This window comes from Pongo abelii, chromosome 19 (genome assembly GCF_028885655.2).
Source record: "Pongo abelii isolate AG06213 chromosome 19, NHGRI_mPonAbe1-v2.0_pri, whole genome shotgun sequence".
Classification (NCBI taxonomy): domain Eukaryota; kingdom Metazoa; phylum Chordata; class Mammalia; order Primates; family Hominidae; genus Pongo; species Pongo abelii.
This window is the reverse complement of record NC_072004.2, coordinates 16,975,920-16,997,946: the sequence shown is the minus strand read 5'-3', so window position 1 is coordinate 16,997,946 and position 22,027 is coordinate 16,975,920. Positions and strand designations below refer to the sequence as shown.

At 47.3% G+C, this 22,027-nt stretch overlaps 1 protein-coding gene and 1 long non-coding RNA gene across 3 annotated transcripts; one reads left to right on the top strand and one right to left on the bottom strand.

Annotated features, from left to right (window-relative positions):
• Positions 1 to 1,379: 1,379 nt before the first annotated feature.
• LOC129051219 (uncharacterized) lies at positions 1,380 to 10,158 on the bottom strand. 2 transcript variants are annotated; one of them, XR_008515303.2, is made up of 5 exons: positions 9,909 to 10,158; positions 8,594 to 9,072; positions 3,884 to 4,677; positions 2,765 to 2,844; positions 1,380 to 2,508 (listed from the first exon to the last, which is right to left on the bottom strand). It is a non-coding gene; the product is annotated as an uncharacterized LOC129051219 (long non-coding RNA). The 2 variants fall into 2 exon arrangements; XR_008515302.2 differs by lacking the exon at positions 3,884 to 4,677 and having other exon boundaries at positions 8,594 to 10,146.
• A 94-nt stretch (positions 10,159 to 10,252) lies between these two features.
• CENPV (centromere protein V) lies at positions 10,253 to 21,172 on the top strand. The gene is made up of 5 exons (XM_024235123.2): positions 10,253 to 10,702; positions 13,712 to 13,810; positions 15,056 to 15,125; positions 19,001 to 19,115; positions 20,768 to 21,172. The coding sequence occupies exons 1-5, from the start codon at positions 10,287 to 10,289 to the stop codon at positions 20,890 to 20,892; spliced, it is 825 nt and encodes a 274-aa protein (XP_024090891.2). The 5' UTR covers positions 10,253 to 10,286; the 3' UTR covers positions 20,893 to 21,172.
• The last annotated feature ends 855 nt before the right edge of the window (positions 21,173 to 22,027 follow it).

The following is a 22,027-nucleotide window of genomic DNA, read 5'->3' as shown; positions in this document are numbered from 1 at the left end:
ACCAACCTGACCAACATGGAGAAACCCGTCTCTACCAAAAATACAAAATTAGCCGAGTGTGGTGGTGTATGCCTGTAATCCCAGCTACTCGGGGGGCTGAGGCAGGAGAATCGCTTGAACCCAGGAGGAATAGGTTGCAGTGAGCTGAGACTGCATCATTGCACTCCAGCCTGGGCAACACAGCGAGACTCCGACTCAAAAAAAAAAAAAAATTCAACTGGGTGCAGTGGCTTATGTCTGTAATCCTAGCACTTTGGGAGGCCAAGGTGGGTGGATCAGTTGAGCCCAGGAGCTCGAGACCAGCCTGAGCAACATGGCAAAATTCCATCTTTACAAAAAAAATTAGCAAGTCGTGGTAGCCTGCATCTGTGGTCCCAGCTACTTGGGGGGCTGGAGCGGGAGGATTCCCTGAGCTGGGGAGGTCGAGGCTGCAGTGAGCTGAAATCTTGCCACTGCACTCCAGCCTGGGCACCACTGAGGCCCTGTCTCAAAAAAAAATTTTTTATTTTTTAAATTGTGAAAAACACATACGTACACAAAAGGTTGGGCACAGTGTCTCACACCTGTAATCCCAAAACTTTGGGAGGCTGAGGCGGGCAGATCACCTGAGGTCAGGAGTTCAAGACCAGCCTGGCCAACATACAGTGAAACCCCATCTCTACTAAAAAATACAAAAATTAGCTGGGTGTGGTGGTGCATTCCTGTAGTCTCAGCTACTTGGGAATCTGAGGCAGGAGAACTGCTTGAACCTGGGAGGTGGAGGTTGCAGCGAGCCGAGATCACGCCATTGCACCCCAGCCTGTGTGACAGAACAAGACTCCATCTCTCAAAAAAAACCAAAAAACAAAAAAAACCCACGAAAGTTACTGTTTTAACTCTTTTTAAGTGTACAGTTCAGTGGCATTAGGTATGTTCACACTGTTGTGCACCCATCACCACCATCCCTCTCCAGAATTTTTTTCTTCTTCCCTAACTCTATATCTATTAAAGAACTTCTGGCTGGGCGCGGTGGCTCACATCTGTAATCTCAGCACTTTGGAAGGTCAAGGCGGGTGGATCACCTGAGGTCAGGAAGTCAAGATAAGCCTGGCCAACATGGCGAAACCCCATCTCTCTAAAAACACAAAAAAATTAGCTGGGCGTGGTGGCAGGAACCTGAAATCCCAGCTACTCAGGAGGCTGAGGCATGAGAATTGCTTGAACCTGGGAGGCAGAGGTTGCAGTGAGCCGAGATTGGGCCACTGCACTCCAGCCTGGCCTAGAGAGCAAGACTCGGTCTCAAAAAAAACCAAAACCAAAACAAAACAAAACAAAAAACTCCCTAATTCCCCTACCCCCAGCCCCTAGTAACCACCATCCTACTTTTTGTCTACTGATTTGACTACTCTAGGTACAAAAATGACCACTTTTGATTTTCATGAGTGGGCGTTGATATTGGGACTCTGCTGCCGTATTGTCCATCCACAATGTGCAAATATTGAGGTATTCTTTTCTTTATTCATTCTGCTTGTGCTTTAAAGTCCAGGAAGAATTCTTTTTTTGTGTGGTAAAATATATGCTCTATAACATAAAATTTTAACTATATAAGTGCACAATTCAGTGGCAGTAAATATATTCACAATGTGCAGCCATCACCACTCTTTCCAGAACTTTTTCATCACCCCAAACAGAAACCCATTAACAATAACTCGGGCCAGGCGCGGTGGCTCACGCCTGTAATCCCAGCACTTTGGGAGGCCAAGGTGGGTGGATCACCTGAGGTCGGGAGTTCCACACCAGCCTGACAGACATGGAGAAACCCCCTCTCTATTAAAAATACAAAATTAGCCTGGTGTGGTGGCTCACGCCTGTAATCCCAGCTACTTGGGAAGCAGAGGCAGAAGAATCGCTTGAAGCCAGGAGGCAAAGGTTGCAGGTAGCTGAGATCGTATCATTGCACTCCAGCCTGGGCGACAAGAGTGAAACTTTGTCTCAAATAAAACAAAACAAAACAAAAAACAGTAACTCCCCACTCCCTCCTCCCTCAGCCCCTGGCAATCTCTATTCTACTTTCTGTCTTTATGAATTTGAATTCAAGAAGAATTTATTTATTTTTTTGAGATGAAGTTCCACTGTTTTGCCCAGGCTGGAGTGCAGTGGTGCGATCTTGGCTCACTGCAACATCCACCTCCCGGATTCAAACAATTCTCCTGCCTCGGCCTCCCGAGTAGCTGGGATTACAGGTGCCCGCCACCATGCCTGGCTAATTAAGTTCAGGAAGAATTTAATGTCATATATGGTAGGGAAATTTGCTCAGTTAGAGTGGCTACAGAATGGGTTTTTCATTGTCTACATATGACATTTTAGTTCAGAAAACAGCATATATTAAATAAAAGTTATAAGTCAGGAGTGGTGGCTTCTGGCACTTTGGAAGACTGAGGTGGGAGGATGCCTTGAGCCCAGGAGTTCAAGGCTGCAGTGAGCTGTGATCACGCCACTGCACTCTAGCCTGGGTGACAGAGTTAGACCCTGTTTCAGAAAAAAAAAAAATAGACGTTATGATTTAGCAAGTCTTATCAAAACCTACCCAAACTCACGTATGTTACTAAGAGGGTATAATAGAGATGATTAAAATATTTTCCGAAGGACCCAAGAAAGCATATAAGATCCTGTGATAAGTGTTTTGAGTTTATTCTGTTTCTCTAGTTATATATTTTTTCATTTATAACGTATAAATGTGATTTTGTTTTATCTTTCTTATCAGGAGTAATAAAAATATATATACCTGTACACACATCCTGGCCAAAGTCCTACATTCCATGGGAAAAGAGAGAGGTGCACAAGTTTTCACATTGAAGGAAGAGGCTGTTTTATAAAAGGAAAACAAAACTAGCATTAGCATTCTCCTTCCGGCCAGGCATGGTGGCTCACACCTGTAATCCCAGCACTTTGGGAGGCCAAGGTGGGCGGATCAAAAGGTCAGGAGTTCGAGACCAGCCTGTCCAACATAGTGAAACCCCATCTCTACTAAAAATACAAAAATTAGCCAGGCGTGCTGGCGCGTGCCTATAGTCCCAGCTACTGGGGAGACTGAGAAAGGAGAATCGCTTGAACCCAAGAGGCGGAGGTTGTGGTGAGCCAAGATCGTGCCACTGTACTCCAGCCTGGGCAACAGAGCAGAAGTCAGTCTCAAAAATAAAAAAATTAAAAAAATTTAAAAAACCCAAAAAACTCATTTCCAGCCAGCACAGTGACTCATGCCTGTAATCCCAGCACTTTGGGAGGCTGAGGTGGGCAGACTGCTTGAGCCTAGGAGTTCGAGACCAGCCTGGCCAACATGGTGAAACCCCGTCTCTAGAAAAAATACAAAAATTAGCCGGGCATGGTGGTGCATGCCTGTGGTACCAGCTACTTGAGAGGCTGAGGCATGAGAATCACTTGAACCAAGCTGAGGGAGGCTGCAGTGAGCTGAGATCGCACCACTGCAAAAACGAGACTCTGTCTGGATGAAAAAAAAAAAGGCTCAAACTTGTAATCCCAGTGCTTTGGGAGGCTGAGGCAGGAGAATCACTCTAGCCCAAGAGTTCGAGACCAGCCCGAGCAAAATAATAAGATCCCTGTCTCTACAGAAATAAACAAATAAAATGAAAAAATAGCTGGGCGTGGTGGGCCCAGCTACAGGGGCGGCTGAGGTGGGAGGATCCCTTGAGCCAAGGAACTCAAGGCTGCAACGAGCCATGATCAAGCTGCTGAACAACAGCCTAGGTGACAAAGTGAGACCATGTCTCAAAAAAAAATTCTGTCCCCAGACAAAATGTCATTCATCTTTTGGGGCAAAAGAAGATGATTCAAGCACTTATGTACCCAGTATCACCCATGCACCCTACCTGAGGAAAATACTTACAAGTTCTCTAGGCTGGGCCCAGTGGCTCACGCCTGTAATCCCAGCATTTTGGGAGGCCAAGACGGGCAGATAACGAGGTGAGGAGTTCAAGACCAGCCTGGCCAACACGGCAAAATCCTGTCTCTACTAAAAATACAAAAATTAGCTGGGCATGGTGGTGGGTGCTTGTAATCCCAGCTACTCAGGAGGCTGAGGCAGGAGAATCGCTTAAACCTAGGAGGTAGAGGTAGCAGTGAGCCGAGATTGTGCCACTGCACTCCAGCCTGGGCAACAAGAGTGAAATTCAGTCTCAAAAAAAAAAAAAATTCTCTAATCAATTCCTAATCATATTTAAAAAGAGACCTCAGGCAGAGTGCGGTGGCTCACACCTGTAATCCCAGCACTTTGGAAGGCTGAGGCAGGTGGAACACTTGAGGTCAGGAGTTTGAGATGAGCCTGTCCGACGTGGTGAATGAAACTACGTCTCTACTAAAAATACAAAAATTAGCTGGGTATAGTGGTGTACCCTGCTAGTCCCAGCGACTCGAGATGCTGAGGCAGGAGAATTGCTTGAACCTGGGAGGCGGAGTTTATAGTGAGCCAAGATCATGCCATTGTACTCCAGCCTGGCCGACAGAGCGAGACACCATCTCAAAAAAAATAAATAAAGTAAAATAATATAAAAAGATACCTCAGTATTGGGTAGATGGTGAGCACAATGCTTGTTGTGAACAATTGATCTTGTAATAAATATATCTAAATAGATAGTTTATTCATTCAACAAATATTTTGAGTACTGGGCTCAGTTCTTGGCTCTGTGGACACAAAAGAACAACAAAAGTCATCAGCAATTCTTGGAGCTGGCCTTACGGTTATGATACCAAATAAGAAACAGCAAGTGTAAATGTTCATGAAGGAGTCTTCAAAAGAAAGTATATGGCCGGGCGCCGGTGGCTCACGCCTGTAATCCCAGCACTTTGGGAGGCCGAGGCGGGTGGATCACAAGGTCAGGAGATCGAAACCATCCTGGCTAACACGGTGAAACCCTGTCTCTACTAAATATACAAAAAATTATCCGGGCGTAGTGGCGGGCGCCTGTATTCCCAGCTACTCAGGAGGCTGAGGCAGGAGAATGGCGTGAACCCGGGAGGCGGAGCTTGCAGTGAGCCGAGATTGCGCCACTGCACTCCAGCGTGGGCGACAGGGCGAAACTCCGTCTCAAAAAAAAAAAAAGAAAGTATACTTCAGAGAGGCTGGGCATGGGGTCAGTGGGAAAGTGAGGAACTAAAAATCTCAATTTCCAAAATTTTCCTCTAGGTGAAGGGTTGGGAAGTTAGTGGATAAAATATTTTGGGAAACATATTTGTTGATCAATTTGGCAACATTACTAGAGGAACACAGGTTTTATCATAACTACTAGATACGAGAAGGGAAACCACCACCATTATAGAGACAAATGATAGAATCTCCAAATCAACAGGCAGCCAAAAAGGGAACGAAGAAAACTTTTCCAAGTCAATATAAAGAAAAAGATAAGGGCCGGGTGTGGTGGCTCACGTCTGTAATCCCAGCATTTTGAGAGGCTGAGGTGGGTGGATCATGAAGTCAGGAGTTCGAGACCACCCTGAACAACATGGTGAAAGGCTGTCTCTACTAAAAATACAAAAATTAGCTGTGTGTGGTGGCATGCACCTTTAATCCCAGCTACTCAGGAGGCTGAGGCAGGAGAATTGCTTGAACCCGGGAGGCGGAGGTTGCAGTGAGCCAAGATCATGCCATTGCACTCCAGCCTGGGCAACAAGAGCGAAACTCCATCTCAAAAAAAAAAAAAAAAAAAAAAAAAAAAAAGAGATAAGTAGATTGAATTTTTAAAAAGTTCACCTATTAATTATTTTCATTTAAAAGTTTTGGCTGGGCATGGCGGCTCACGTCTATAATCCCAGCACTTTGGGAGGCCAAGGCGGGCGGACCACTTGAGGCCAGGATTTCGAGACCAGACTGGGCAACATGGAGAAACCCCATCTCTACTAAAAACAAAAATTAGCCGGGCATGGTGTCGGGTGCCTGTAATCCCAGCTACTCAGAGGCTGAGGCAGGAGAATAGCTTGAACCCAGGAGGCGAAGGTTGCAGTGAGCCGAGATTATGCCACTGCACTCCAGCCTGGGTGACTGAGTGAGACACTATCTCAAAAAACAAAAACAAATACAAAAACAAAAATCAAGTGATCGCTGGGCGCAGTGGCTCATGCTTGTAATCCTAGCACTTTGGGAGCCAGAGGCGGGTGGATCATCTGAGGTCGGGAGTTTGAGACCAGCCTGACCAACATGGAGAAATCCTGTCTCTACTAAAAATACAAAATTAGGCGGGCGTGGTGGCGCATGCCTGTAATCCCAGCTACTCAGGAGGCTGAGGCAGGAGAATAGCTTAAATCCGGGAGGCAGAGGTTGCGGTGAGCCGAGATCGCGCCATTGCACTCCAGCCTGGGCAACAAGAGTGAAACTCCATCTCAACAACAACAACAACAACAACAAAAATCAAGTGATCCATTACATGTGGATCCATGTCTCAACCCTCCATTCTGTTGCAGTGATCTACTTACCTATCCTTAGACCAATTCCACTTTGTTTAAACTACTTAGCTTATTTCCTTAGTTCTGAAATCAGATATATCGAGTCCTCCAAATTTGTTCTTCTTCAAGATTGTTTTGGCCCTTCTAAGTCATGTGCATATCCACATAAAGTATAGAATTGGCTGTTAATTTCTACAGAAAAGCCTGATGTGATATGCTATATCAGTCATATTTCTAAGAAAATCCCTCACTTCCTCCAGTTTGATAGCCTTAACCTCATTCCTTTAAGTTTTTCACTTCTAGTCTTCCGAGAGTTAGCCTAATGAATAATTTTCATCTTATTCTAGTTACTCCTTGATTTTCCAATGCCATGATTAAATCAACTCAACTTCATTTCCAGAGTCAGACTGTTCCGGGCACATGCCTTTTTTGTTTGTTTGTTTGTTTGTTTTGAGACCAAGTCTCCCTCTGTCGCCCAGACTGGAGTGCAGTGGCACGATCTCGGCTCACTGCAACCTCCGCCTCCCATGTTCAAGCGATTCTCCTGCCTCAGCCTCCTGAGTAGCTGGGACTATAGGCGCGCACCACCATGCCCGACTAATTTTTTGTATGTTTTAAGTAGAGATGGGGTTTCACCATGTTGGCCAGGGTGGTCTCGAACTCTTGACTTCAAGTAATCCACCCGTCTCGGCCTCCCAAAGTGCTGGGATTACAGGCGTGAGTCACTGCGCCCGGCCTCTTTTTTTTTTTTTTTTTTGAGATGGAGTTTTGTTTCAGGCTGGAGTGCAATCTCACTGCAACCTCCACTTCCCAGGTTCAAGCAATTCTCCTCCCTCAGCCTCCCGAGTAGCTGGGATTACAGGCGCCCACCACCATGCCCAGCTAATTTTTGTAATTTTAGTAGAGACAGGGTTTCACCATGTTGGCCAAGCTGGTCTCGAACTCCTGACCTCAGTGATCTGCCCTCCTTGGCCTCCCAAAGTGCTGGGATTACAGGCATGAGCCACTGTGCCCAGCCAGCACATGCCTTTTTAATTGCCTTCTTGAGTTTTGGGTTTGCAATAACTATTCAATTATTTTCTTCACCTCAAACCTACTTAATGATATAATGTCTTTAAAATAAAAGCCTAACTTATGTTCTTCTTCTTCTTCTTTTTTTTGATACAGAGTTTTGTTCTTGTTGCCCAGGCTGGAGTGCAATGGCCGATCTCAGCTCACTGCAACCTCCGCCTCCCGGGTTCAAGCGATTCTCCTGCCTCAGCCTTCTGAGTAGCTGGGATTACAGGCATGTGCTACCATGCCCGGCTAATTTTGTATTTTTATTAGAGATGAGGTTTCTCCATGTTGGTCAGGCTGGTCTCAAACTGTTGACCTCAGGTGATCCGCCACTTTGGCCTCCCAAAGTGCTGGGATTACAGGCGTGAGCCACCATGCCCAGCCATGTTCTTCATTTTTAAATTGAGCTAAGTCTTACACACACTGAAGTGTTTTTATGTGTTTTACACACCTCCATAACTACCACCCAGATCAAGATAATGTAGAGAACATATCCAGCATCTTTTTTTTTCTTTGAGACAGAGTCTTGCTCTGTTGCCCAGGTTGAAGTGCAATGGTGCAACCTCCGGCTCACTACAACCGCCACCTCCCGGATTCAAGCGATTCTTCTGTCTCAGCCTCCCAAGTAGCTGGGATTACAGGTGCCTGCCAGCATGCCCAGCTAGTTTTTGTATTTCTAGTAGAGACAGGGTTTCCTCATGTTGGCCAGGCTGGTTTCAAACTCCTGCCCACCTCCACCTCCCAAAGTGCTAGGATTACAGGCATGAGCCACTGTGCCTGGCTATGTCCGGCATCTTAGAAGAGTCCTTTGTTCTCTTTCCCAGTTAGTTCTCCTCAAGGATAATCACTCCCCACACCCAGCTTTTTTTTTTTTTTTTTTTTTTTTTTTTTTTTTTTTTTTGAGACAAGGTCTCACTCTGTCACCCAGAGTAGAATATGGTGGTGTAATCACAGCTCACTGCAGCTTCCACCTCCTGGTCTCAAACTCCTGGGCTCAAGCGATCTGCGCACCTCGGCCTCCCAATAGTGTTGGGATTAGGCATGAGCCACTGCGCCCGGCCTACGTGCCGTTTTAAAATGATGTTCAAGAATAAGCAAAACCAACCTGTGGTGGTAAAAGAACAGTGATCGCCTCTGTTTTCTTTTGCCTGAGGGAAACTCTGGTGTGCTGAAAATGTTCTGTATCTGAAGTGGTGGTGGTCACATAAGCTGTACATCTAAGATATTTGCACGTTGCTGTGTGTAAACCATAATTCCAACAACAACAGCAACAAAATGGCAAGGTGGGGCTCGGTGGCTCACGCCTGTAATCTCAACACTTGGGGAGGACTAGGCGGGAGGATCGCTTGAGGCCAGGAGTTAGAGACCAGCCTGGGCAACGTGGGGAAACCCGGTATCTACAAAACAACAATAGCAACAATTAGCCGGCGGGTGGGAGGGGGGGCGGTTGGGGGGGGTGGTGGTGGCGCCCGCCGCCTGTTGTTCCAGCTACTCCAGAGGCCCAGGCGGCAGGATCGCTTGAGGCCAGGAGTTCTTGGCTACACTGAGCCGAGATCCCGCTACTGCACTCCAGTCTGTCAGATCCTGTATGGAAAAAAAAAAGACAAAATAGTTAAACTACGCCTTTAATTCAATAAACTATTAAACTAACAATACCATGAAGAAAATCAGAATAAAGAAGAAAGATAGGCTGAGGCAGGAGAATCGCTGGAACCGGGAGGCGGAGGTTGCAGTGAACCGAGATCGCGCAACTGCACTCCAGCCTGGCGACAGAGCGAGACTCCAAAAAAAAAAAAACAAAAAAAAAAAAAAAAAAAAAAAAGATAGGCTGGGCACAGTGGCTCAGGCCTGTAATCCCAGCGCTTTGGGAGGCCGAGGCGGATGGATCACCTGAGGTCGGGAGTTCGGGACCAGCCTGACCAACATGGTGAAACCCCGTCTCTACTAAAAATACAAAATTAGCCGGGTGTGGTGGCGAATGCCTGTAATCCCAGCTACTCGGGAGGCTGAGGCAGGAGAATCGCTTGAACCTGGGAGGCGGAAGTTGCGGTGAGCCTAGATCGCGTCACTGAACTCCAGCCTGGGCAAGAAGAGCGAAACTCGGTGTGAAAAAAGAAGAAGAAGAAGAAGGAGAAGGAGAAGAAGACTATCTGGGTTCCATCAATGATTCTCGTGCCTTTTGTCTTTAAACTTTGGTGCTGCCTTCATCAAAATCATACTAATGAAATTCGACGCGCAGGTCATTCATTTAATTAAAATGAAACCCCAAATCTGTTGACTATTGGTATCCTCATGACACTGTTCTATAATGTGACAGAAAAGACGAAGGTGAAGAACTATGGTTTCGGCCGCTGTTACCCAGGAGGTAGCAGGTGGCAGGCCGTTTACACAAATTAGCTCGTTTTTGGAGACGAAGTTACCCTAGGCGGTCCGCTCGGATGAGCCTGCGAATTCAGGCCCGACCCAGGCCCCTCCAGGTCGGGAAGGTACGAAGAGCCCGCTGGATTCACACAGGGCAGGGCGCCTTCGCAGGTGCCAGTGGATTCTGAGTATCGCGAGCGTAGGCCCAGGCGCAGCCCCTCTGGGCCTGCGGGACTGAACAGGCAGGTGCGTCCCAGCGGCCGGGCCGGCCGGGTCTCCCTCCTGCGGGCAGGCGCCGCGCTGCGGGGCGCGGCTGGCGGAGCCGGGCAGCCGGGCGCAGCGCCCCCTGGGCCTAAAGACTGGCGGGCGGCGGGGGCGCGCGCAGGCCGCCGGGGGCGCGCCGCGCTGCGAGGCCTGCGCGCCAGGCTGCGGGAGCCATGCGGCGATCGAGGAGCTCTGCGGCCGCCAAGCTGCGCGGGCAGAAGCGGTCCGGGGCCTCCGCGGCCCCCGCGGCCCCCGCGGCCGCTGCCTCGGCACCCAGCGCCACCCGCACACGGCGCTCCGCGAGCCAGGCCGGGAGCAAGAGCCAGGCGGCGGAGAAGCCGCCGTCGGAGAAGCCGCGGCTGAGGCGCTCGTCGCCGCGGGCCCAGGAGGAGGGCCCGGGGGAGCCGCCGCCGCCGGAGCTGGCGTTGCTCCCGCCGCCGCCGCCGCCGCCGCCGCCGCCGACTCCCGCGACCCCGACGTCCTCGGCGTCCAACCTGGACCTGGGCGAGCAGCGGGAGCGCTGGGAGACGTTCCAGAAGCGGCAGAAGCTCACCTCCGAGGGTGCCGCCAAGCTCCTGCTAGACACCTTGTGAGTGCGGCGGGCCGGGGCGCGCTGGAGCCGGTGCCACGCGGACCCCCTCGGCAGGAGTCGGGCTCGCAGCCCGCGTGCAGGCCTTGGGCGCCTTTCCGCTCTGAGCCTTCCACGTTACGGAGCCGACGCGGCTCCCCCGTTAGCACTGGGGTTATTCCCTAATTCTAAGGGCGGCGGGGCGGGGCGGTGCTTCTAGGGCTGTGTGGCCTGGGAATGGAAAGGGGGCTTCGTTCGGAGCTTGAGGGCGCGCGCAGCCGTCTTGGGACACAAAGAGTCTTTCCCGGCCATAAGCATCGTGCTCGGGGACGTTGTCTCTTGCTGGCGTGCAAAGGGTGTGGGGGCCTTTCTTAGTGAAAAGAAGATAAATCCCACGGCTTTCTCTTACCCGAATCCCGTTTTTTTTTGTGTTTGCACACGTGTTTTTGAGGGTGGGTGGAAGGGAAAGGTAGAAGCATTGAAGGAAGCATGAATAGTTTTGAACTAACTGGGAAGCAAAATCCCGTCATTGTTCCAGGCACTGCCAGGGAGGGAGCAGGGGGCGGGGGTTATTGATCCGGGAGAGAAGCGCGCGCAAAGAGATGCTCCGGCCTCGCGCGGCGGCGGGGATGCCTGCGTAGGGAGGCTTTTATGTGCTCAGCCAGCTAATGCTCCCTGCCGCTCGCCCTCCTGGCTGCTCCGCAGTCTTTTAGGTGGCCCGAGGAGCATCTCGAGTGTCCGCGATTTGGGAAAGAGCTTTTAACTGGGCTGTTAAAGGGCTGCCTTCTTTTCTCCAAATGCGATCCGGATTCCTGCCTCAGGGAACAGTTGTGTTACAGAGAGATATTTTAACGTCCTGATATTATATTTCAGTGTCAATTTTACGAATTATAAAGAACAATCAAAACACTAGGGGGAAAAAACCGACAAGAATAACCTAGCAATTGCATAACCTGAGAATTACTTCTTTTCTTAAACATGTTCCTTTGAGCTTCTTGCAGAAGAAATTCTCTTAGTTAAGATGAGTCGTCCCCGACAGAAGATACATATTTGGTTTTCTGTGTGCTTCACTTTTTGGTTTTTCATCTTGGATTGCACACTGCATTTTTAAAAAACGTTCATCCATCAAACATTTAAGCACCTGTAGGGTGACGGCTGCCTCTGGGCAGAAGGAATATGAAGATCCTTAGGAATGTAAAACTCATGGTGTCTTCAAGGCATAGAGAAAAAGAAAAAAAGAGGAATGTAAAACTCAAATTTGAGATAAATTTTTATTTTAAGACAAACTGATAAATGGTCAAGAAAAATATTTAAAATATTGACATAAAAAAGATGTTTTTCTCCCACTAGATTGCTATGACTTTGTACTTATAAAGTCTACTAAATTATATTCAAAAATTGTGTATAACTGTACCATTTTCGTTAAAATATTGTATAGAAAAAAGTGTGGGGGAATATATAGCAAATAATTAACTATAGATCCCTCTGGGTGTAAAGATTACAGGAGGCTTTCACTTTGAGCACTCTCAAATACTGTAAAGTTTGGAGTTTTTACAATAAGCATTACGTATGCAGAAAAAATTAAAATACATAAACTTGTAAAGAAACATGAAAAAAGATCAGTCTTAATCATGCAAATTAAAACTGCAGTGAGCTATTTTTCCTATAATTATTGCCTGAGACTGTACAGTGAAATGTTTTCTCATTTATGTATCGGGTAAGGGCGTTCAGTCCTTTTGGAAAGCGATTTTAAGACATTTATCAGATCTTAATGTTCATTTCTGAGTTTGGCTTATATATAAGCTTTAAAAGGATTAAAATTATATGTAGGCTGGGTGAGGTGGCTCACGCTTGTAATCCCAGCACTTTGGGAGGCCGAGGCGGGCGGATCACCTGAGGTGGGGAGTTTGAGACCGCCTGACCAACATGGAGAAACCCCGTCTCTACTAAAAATACAAAATTAGCCGGGTGTGGTGGTGGGCACCTGTAGTCCCAGCTACTGGGGAGGCTGAGGCAGGAGAATCGTTTGAACTCTGGAGGCGGAGGTTGCGGTGAGCTGAGATCGCGTCACTGCACTCCAGCCTGGGCAACAAGAATGAAACTCCGTCTCAAAAAAAAATTGTATGTAATGTGTATTACAACTATGTAAAACGCATGTGTATGAAGAATACTGGAAAGAAATAGAGCAAAAATATAAGAGCCTTTATTAACTTTCTCAAAAGGCTCTTCTGGACCTCTGGACTTGATTGAGTACCCAGTCTTATTTTTCATAGCAGCCTGTACCTCCTTTATCACAATCATAATTAATTATTATTTGAGTAACTTGTTAAGGTCGGCAAGGGCAGCAATCGTGTCTGCTGTATCTTGTTTACTGTTCTCTCCTTCGTGCCTAGCTCATAAAAAGTTTTAGTATTTGAGGCCGGGAGCAGTGGCTGACACCTGTAATCCCAGCACTTTGGGAGTCCTGGTGAGTGGATCACAAGGTCAGGAGTTCAAGACCAGCTTGGCCAAGATAGTGAAGCCCTATCTCTACTAAAAATACAAAATTAGCAGGGCGCGGTGGCAGGCGCCTGTAATCCCAGCTACTTGGGAGACTAAGGCTGGAGAATTGCTTGAACCCAGGCCGCAGAGGTTGCAGTGAGCCAAGATCATGCCACTGCACTCCAGCCTGGGCAATAGACTGAGACTCCATCTCAAAAAAAAAAAAAAAATTTAGTATTTGAGATACAAATAAAAATGTTTGGTGGTGGGTTAGGATCCCTCACATTTTCGAAATGTTTGGAATGTTTTATTTTGCAACTTAATGCAATTTAAGAAATTGGCGAAAAGAGAGCTCATGGACAAAGAAGGTGCTGAAACTATTCTTCACTTAGGAAATTGACAGTGCCTCCTTAAAAGCAGAAATGCATCTGGTTGTCATGTAGAAAAGACTTTTGTCTAATCTTCCGTCTTTCTTTCAACAACGAAAAGAAAGAGAGCAGGAGGCAGCTATTCAGAAATTCTTATCTTTCTGATTTTTGTTTCGTTTAGTGAATACCAGGGCCTGGTGAAGCACACAGGAGGCTGCCACTGTGGAGCGATTCGTTTTGAAGTTTGGGCCTCAGCAGACTTGCATATATTCGACTGCAAGTGAGTGTTTGCTTTTTCCTAAATTAGCTTAAAAGAATTTCAGAGTTAAAATGCAATATTCCAAAATAATCTGGGGAGTTGGGGTACAGAGGAAACATTGGCCTTGGGCTGGTAACTGTTGAAGTCAGGTGATGGGGACAGAAAGGTTCATTGTTCTATTTTTGTTCCTTTTGTATGGCTCATCACAGAGCTTCAACAGCATGGCCCAGGTGACACAGAGCAGGGTCCTCAGGGCTTGTGGCTCGTGGCAGCATCACCCTCAGACTGACACTGCTGAGGAGCTGGGGGCGGTTAGCTGCAGGTGTGCCTGGCTGGGTACTAAGTGGAAAGCCTTGGGCAGAATCTTCATAGGAGTCTGGAGTTGGGGAGAGTTGGAGGGTGCGTTAGTGAAGGGTGTATACACCTGGAGGCTCCCCAGGCCCTCCACTCTCGCTCTGCTCTTTGGTTGAGGCAGATGGTGCTGCTGGCTGTGGATGGCCTGATTTGTACCACCTTCCCCGGCATTATGATGGAGCAGGGACGACAGGCTCTGGCTTTGGGACCCAAAGTTGGCATGCAGCTAATTATTTAACAGCATCCAGTCCTTTTTGCCCCTAGGTACCGGAATTATATATGAATAATAAGCACATACGATGGAATTACTCAAATGGAGAACTGACCAGGCTACTAACAGTAGAGTCCAGATTGGAAAAGAAGCACTGTGGAATAACTTGTGAGAGGATTCTATGCTAAATTAGAACTTTTTCAAAGGTGGCCTGAAAAGAGGGGACTTCAGTTTAATTCCAGAGATGGTAATTCTGGGGATGTGTTTTACTTGGAGCTGGACTTTTTGTGACGTGGTGATGAAGAAAGAGGGAAACCTAAACTTCCTTGTCCATTTTTGGTGTGGATGTCTCAGAGACATCAGGTTGTAGCAGTGTCTGAAATTTGTTTTCTAAGTGTCTCTGAAGTCCAGCGCTTCTCTTCACTGTAAAGAACTGGGGGGTGGGCAGTGCAGACCTGTCTGTTGGTCCTGTGTTCTGAGCATTGCAGAGCCTTGACTGCTGACTTGGGACCCCCCTGGGCTCTGCTGTACCTGCAAACCAGAGGCCCTGCTATCCAGGCCTTTGCCCCAGCTCCTCGGCCCTGGATGGTGCTGAAAAAGGCATCATCTGTGGGGTCGGCTGGCTCTGATGGCTGGGCCGCTCAGGCATAGAGGACGCAGGTGGCTGCTCACAATCTGGAATTTGCTCTGTCTTTCTGTAGCTGCAGCATTTGCAAGAAGAAGCAGAATAGACACTTCATTGTTCCAGCTTCTCGCTTCAAGCTCCTGAAGGTCAGTGCTTAAGAGCAGGGTCAAGGAGTGCAGAACCCATTGGTGAGATTTACAGGACCCCCCAACCAACCCTTAGCATGCCATCTGTAGCATGGGAGGGGCCTGGAGCATAGCAGGGCCTCTCACGGGCTTTGGTTTCAGGTTGACATTTAAAAGGTGGGCCGGGCACTGTGGCTCACACCTGTAATCCCAGCACTTTGGGAGGCCAAGATGGGTGGATCACCTGAAGTCAGGAGTTGAGGACCAGCCTGGCCAACATGGTGAAACCCTATCTCTACTAAAAATACAAAAGTTAGCTGGGTGTTGTAGTGCATGCCTGTAATCCCAGCTACTTGGGAGGCCAAGGCAGGAGAATCACTTGAACCTGGGAGATGGAAGTTGCAGTGAGCCGAGATCACAACATTGCACTCCAGCCTGGGTGACAAGAGTGAAACTCCATCTCAAAAAAAATGAAAATAAAAAATAAAAGGTTGTGTTATTTTTTACCTTTATTTTTTGGAGGCCTGTTTGGTATTGTGGAAACATTTTCAAATTCAGAGAATCAAAAAACAATAAAATCACCCAAATCCTGTCAACTAAAGGTAACCACTGTTAATATTTTGGTGTCTGTCCTTGTGTATTATTTTCTACTCTGAGAAATACATCTAAACCTGTTGTCTTATGTTTATTAAGTAGAATTTTACCATTCTTTTTGTTGATAACCTGCTTATCTCATTTCCCAATGAAAAGCTTATATACTTATTTTTAACTTTAATTTTATTATTTTGGGGAATTTTTTGTACTTGGTACAAAATTTGAAAGGTAGAAGAAAATGTGTATATACACAGTGAAAAGTCTTTCCCTACTGTCGCCATGCCCCAGTCTCCCTCTTCCCCACAGCCGATTTCCTGCTCTACTTATCCCGTCACTGTCTCTGCATCATTGCAGTTGAGTCCAGTTTTTTTCTGATTATCAACAACACTGGTGAACCTCCTTGGTATAAACTTTTGGCAATTTAGGAATTTCTTCTTTAGGATCAGTTCTCTTAGAAATAAGTTCTCTGGCTATTCTGGGCACACTTCCTACAAGTGTGCACATACTTGGAGCAGTTAAAAAAAAAAGAAAGAAAGAAAATCTCCAGGTTAAAGAATACAGATTTTTTAAAAAAAGACTTTTAGCAAATTATGGGTAATGTGGGGTTGGGCAGGGCTTTAATTCCATCCAGATAATGCTGGATGGCTTGGGACCACTTGGCAGTCCTTCGCTGCTTTTCTGTGCTGCTGTGGCTATGGAGTGAGCAAGGCTCCTCAGGGAGCTATTTCTATAGGAAGCACAATTCTGGATGGTATGGCTGGGGAAGCGTAAAGAGGGTTAACAATGATAAGAAACCTCCACCCCTTCCCCTTCAGCTGTCTGATTTCTCTCCCTAAAGGTAAGCCACTGTTTCTTGGATCCCTCTTCAAAGATACATATGCATATAAAAGCACATACAGGCCAGGCACGGTGGCTCATGCCTGTAGTCCCAGCACTTTGGAAGGCCAAGGCGGGCAGATCACTTGAGCCCAGGAGTTCAACACCAGCCTGGACAACATAGTGAGACGCCCATGTCTACAAAAAATAAAAAATCGGCTAGGCGTGGTGTTGCATGCTTATAGTCCCAGGTACTCGGGAGGCTGAGGTGGGAGAATCACTTGAACCTGGGAGGTCAAGGCTGCAGTAAGCTGTGATCATACCACTGCACACCAGCCTGGGTAACAGAGTGAGACCTTGTCTCAAAAAAACAAAACAAAACAAAAACACCACACATACCAGTATATAGCCTTAAAAAAAAAAAAAAAGAAATGGTAGTATACCACATACGTTGTTTTATACCTTGCTTAACTTTTTTTTTGAGACAGTCTCACTCTGTCGCCCAGGCTGGAGTGCAGTGGTGCGATCTCGGCTCACTGTAACCTCCGCCTCCCAGGCTCAAGTGATTCTCCTGCTTCAGCCTCCTGAGTAGCTGGGACTACAGGTGCCCGCCACCACATCTGGCTAATTTTTATATTTTTAGTAGAGTCGAGGTTTCGCCATGTTGGCCAGGCTGGTCTTGAACTCCTGACCTCAAGTGATCCGCCCACCTTGACCTCCCAAAGTGCTGGGATTACAGGCGTGAGCCACTGCACCTGGCCTATACCTTGCTTAACTTTGTAACCTTGGCAATTGTTCCATGTTAGTTTTGTAGAGCTGTCTCATTCTTCTCAAAAGTTGGAGAATATTCCATTTTATGAGTGTGCATAAAGCCTAACCGGTCCTCTATTGATGGACATTTTCAATTTTTCCAATCTTTAGCCTTCATAAACAGTGCTATAGTATCTATATACCTATGTCATTGAGACATTTGGAATATATCTGTATGATAAATTTCAAGAAATGGAGTTGTATGCTAAAGCATATGTACACTTTAAAATTTTGGTAGATGCCGCTAAATTGTACCAATTCCTATTCCTGTGACTGATACATGTGAGCACATATTTCTCTACATACTTGTCAATACCATGTTAATGGCTTTGATTTTGCCCACCTGACAGTGAAATATATCTCATTGAAGTTCCTTAGGGTGAGCATTTCATAGGCTAAAGAGTGATTTATTTTTCTTTCCATCTGAATTGTCCGTTCATGTCCTTTGTCCATTCTCCAGTTTGTATTATCCATTAAGGAAATTAGCCTGTCTATGACGTCTGGCAAATATTTTTTTCCTGGTTTGTCCTTTGTGGATAAATTAAGCACAGCCATCAGTTTTCTTAAGACCTTGAGCCGTTCTGTTTGGGGACATGGAGAGCCAGTCCCTTGGGTGAACTGTCTCTCCACGTAGGCCCTGGGAAGCAAGCACTTTCCATCCCTGATGTGATGTATGAGGGAAGGCTCAAGTCCGAATTCTGTGTGCAATTGACCTAAGGGAAGCTGTGAGCTATCACGCTGCAGACTGACATGTCTCTGGATAGTGTAGATGGGTCTTTGTCCTCAAGAAGGTCCCAGTCTCTTACAGGAGATAGGAAATGGCCTCTTAATACAAAGAGCCCTACAAAAGAGCTCCTGCCATTAAGTTGTTTCAAGATTTCTTTTTTTAATGGTGCGATCTCAGCCCACGGCAGCCTCCACTTCCTCAGGCTCAACTGATGCTTCTACCTCAGCCTCCCAAGTAGCTGGGACTACAGATGTGTGCCATTGTACCTGGCTAATTTTTGTATTTTTTTGTAGAAACAGGGTTTTTCCATGTTGCCCAGGTTGGTCTTGAACTCCTGGGCTCAAGCAGTCCACCCACCTCGGCCTCTCAAAGTGTTGGGATTACAAGCATGAGCCACCATGCCTGGCCAAAGGTGTATTGTTTTTTTTGAGACGGAGTCTCGCTCTGTTGCCCAGGCTGGAGTGCAGTGGTGCGATCGCGGCTCACTGCAAGCTCCACCTCCCAGGTTCATGCCATTCTCCTGCCTCAGCCTCCCAAGTAGCTGGGACTATAGGTGCCCACCACCACACCCGGCTACAAAGGTGTATTTTTTAAGTGACATAAAAATAAATGTCTTTGGGGCCAGGCGCGGTGGCTCACACCTGTAATCCCAGCACTTTGGGAGGCCAAGGCGGGTGAATCATGAGGTCAGAAGTTCGAGACCAACCTGGCCAACATGGTGAAACCCTGTCTGTACTAAAAATACAAAAAATTAGCTGGGCATGGGGGCACGCGCCTGTGGAGGCTGAGGCAGGAAAATCTCTTGAACCCGTGCAGGTGGAACTGCACTCCAGCCTGAGAGACAGTGGGAGACTCTGTCTCAATAAATAAATAAATAAATAAATAAATAAATAAATAAATAAATAAATTTCTTTGTGAAAAAGAACACCTGTTGTCTGTTTTCACCTAGGGAGCTGAGCACATAACGACTTACACGTTCAATACTCACAAAGCCCAGCATACCTTCTGTAAGAGATGTGGCGTTCAGAGCTTCTATACTCCACGGTCAAACCCCGGAGGCTTCGGTGAGTAAAGGGGATGGACTGCAAGCTCGGGGACACAGAGAGGCCCGTGGTGCTCTCACTTAAAGTCTTGTTTGGACAGGTGAGACACTGACTAGACCCTGTCACATGTGTATCTTAGAGGAACAGGGCTCCTCAGCAGAGTGCTTTCCACATGATAGAATGTGAGTCGGGCTCTGGTGAAACTTTTCTGAATCCCATCTGAGTGTGGTGAAGTTGGACTTGGAGCCCATCCAGGTTGTGATTCTTATTCACTGGTGCTGCCAGAGCTGGTGTTGCTGGCGATGGTGTTGAAGGGTAAGGAGGAGAGGGGTGGGGAGATGGGCTTGTGGGGCCAGGGGAGGCAGCTTTAATAATGACAGGGGTTAAGGGAGTGAAGGAGGCAAGATTGGGGAGCGTTGATAATAGCATTCAAAAACTTTTTGGTTGTTCAAAAATTAGGCAGGACTGGCTGGCTGCGGTGGCTCACACCTGTATCCCAGCACTTTGGGAGGCCAAGGTAGGAGGATTTCTCGAGCTCAGGAGTTTGAGACCAGCCTGGGAAACATAGCAAAACCGTATCTCTGTTCTTTTTAAAAAATAATAAACAAGCGGGGGACCCTCCAAGGCCCGCTTCAGGGCCTGCTTGGGTCTGGGGAGTAATAAAAGTAACCCTCTGACAGTTGTTGAGAATCATACCAACTGTAGTGTGAATTGAAGGGGAAAGCAGAGGTGGAAGATGTTCCTGAGGACTCTTGTTCTCTGTGTCAGTGCAGCCTCCAGAGCTGCGAGAGCAGCTATGACTGTCAGTGTCTTTTGCCTTATAGTGGTGGCAGGGGGGAGGTGGGGGAGGCAGGGCAGGGCATGATGTCATCCTTACCCCTCCCCCATTGCTTCAGGGGCTCCTGTTCCTCATCTGTCACATGGAGACTCCTTCCTGTCTACCTTGCAGAACAGGAAAGAGTTTTGAAAAGTATGAAATCCTGTACAAATGGGAAGACATTTAATTCTTAGAAAGTTATCTATCTAAGGCCAGGCGTGGTGGCTCACCTGAGGTCGGGAGTTCGAGACCAGCCTAACCAACATGGAGAAACCCCATCTCTACTAAAAATACAAAATTAGCCAGGCTTGGTGGCGCACGCCTGTAATCCCAGCTACTTGGGAGGCTGAGGCAGGAGAATCACTTGAACCTGGGAGGCAGAGGTTGCAGTGAGTCAAGATCATGCCATTGTACTCCAGCCTGGGCAACAAGAGCTAAATTCCATCTCAAAAAAAAGGAAAGAAAGTTATCTATCAAAACACAGGAAAGGCCTGTGAATTCTTTAGGCTGCCAGTTAGAGATTGCTTTGGGCTGTGCCTTTCTGCATGTTGTACTCTCAACTTGGTATTGAATGATGTCTAGCCTTGGCCGTCCCTGGTTCAGGGAGTGTGATTCCCATCTGGCAGTTGAGGAAAGTGAGCCAGAGGGCTGAAGCGGTAGGCTGGAGCCAGTGCTTTCTGAGCCAGCTGGCAGCCTGTGGGTCTCATCGCTGAAGCCGTAAGCTGTGGCATATCCTTTGGAAGCCCTAATGTGTAGCATGATGATGCCTGCAGGTAGCGGCTTATCCGGGAGCCGGTATACCATCTGGTCTCACCCATACTGAGGATCCCCCTTTGTCTGTGCCACTTTCTCATAGGAATCGCCCCCCACTGCCTGGATGAGGGCACTGTGCGGAGTATGGTCACTGAGGAATTCAATGGCAGCGATTGGGAGAAGGCCATGAAAGAGCACAAGACCATCAAGAACATGTCTAAAGAGTGAGCTTCTGCCTCTCCTGCCCTGAAAAGGAGGAATGATTGGGGCCAGCAACTTTGCTCTCCCTGCCGTGCCTCGGTGGTGCTCCTGAATGTGGCTGACCTGGGCTGCTGGTTCCGTTGACTAGGGTCATCTTGATCTTTGAAGTTTGCTCCAGTTACCAGTTTCTTTAGGCAGCTCTTTGTCCTCCCTCTGCCCAGATTTTGATGTAGTCTAGTTGACACCCTTCTCTTCCCAACTTTTGTGTGATCTTTTAGGAAAAAAAATAAATATTTTTAACATTAAAGCAGTACTTTGGTTTATCATTTCTTTTGTACTGTGATTTGCTTCTGAGGCCAGTCGATTAATGGCAGATATGTACTCAGCACTATCAAGATGTTTGCAACTAGGCATTGTGGCTTAAGCCTGTAGTTCCAGCTAGTCTGGAGGGTTGATCGAGCCCAGGAGGTTGTGGCTGCAGTGAGCTGTGTTTGCGCTACTGCACTCCAGCCTGGGTGGCAGAATGAGACTGTCTCAAAAAAAAAAAAAAAAAAATGTGTAGCCAAATTGGAAAGAAGACATAAGATAAACAATCATTAAAAATGGAAGATTGTGGCAGGGCATGGTGGCTCACACCTGTAATCCCAGCACTTTGGGAGGCTGAGGTGGGTGGATTACTTGAGGTCACGAGTTCAAGACCAGCCTGGCCAATGTGTTGAGACCCCGTCTCTACTAAAATTACAAAAATTAGCTGGGCATGGTGGTGTGTGCCTGTAGTCCCAGCTACTTGTGAGGCTGAGGCAGGAGAATCACTTGAACCCAGGAGGCAGAGGTTGCAGTGAGTGCAGATTGCACCACTGCACTCCAGCTTGGGTGATGGAGCAAGACTCCATCTCAAAAATGAAAAAAAAAAAAAAAGGCTGGGTACTGTGGCTCACGCCTGTAATTCCAGCACTTTAGGAGGCCAAGGCAGGTGGATCACCTGAGATCAGGTGTTTGAGACCAGCCTGGCCAACATGGTGAAACCCCGTTTCTACTAAACATACAAAAATTAGCCAGGCGTGGTGGCAGGTGCCTGTAATCCCAGCTACTCAGGAGGCTGAGGCAGGATAATTGCTTGAATCCAGGAGGCAGAGATTGCAGTGAGCCAAGATTGCGCCAC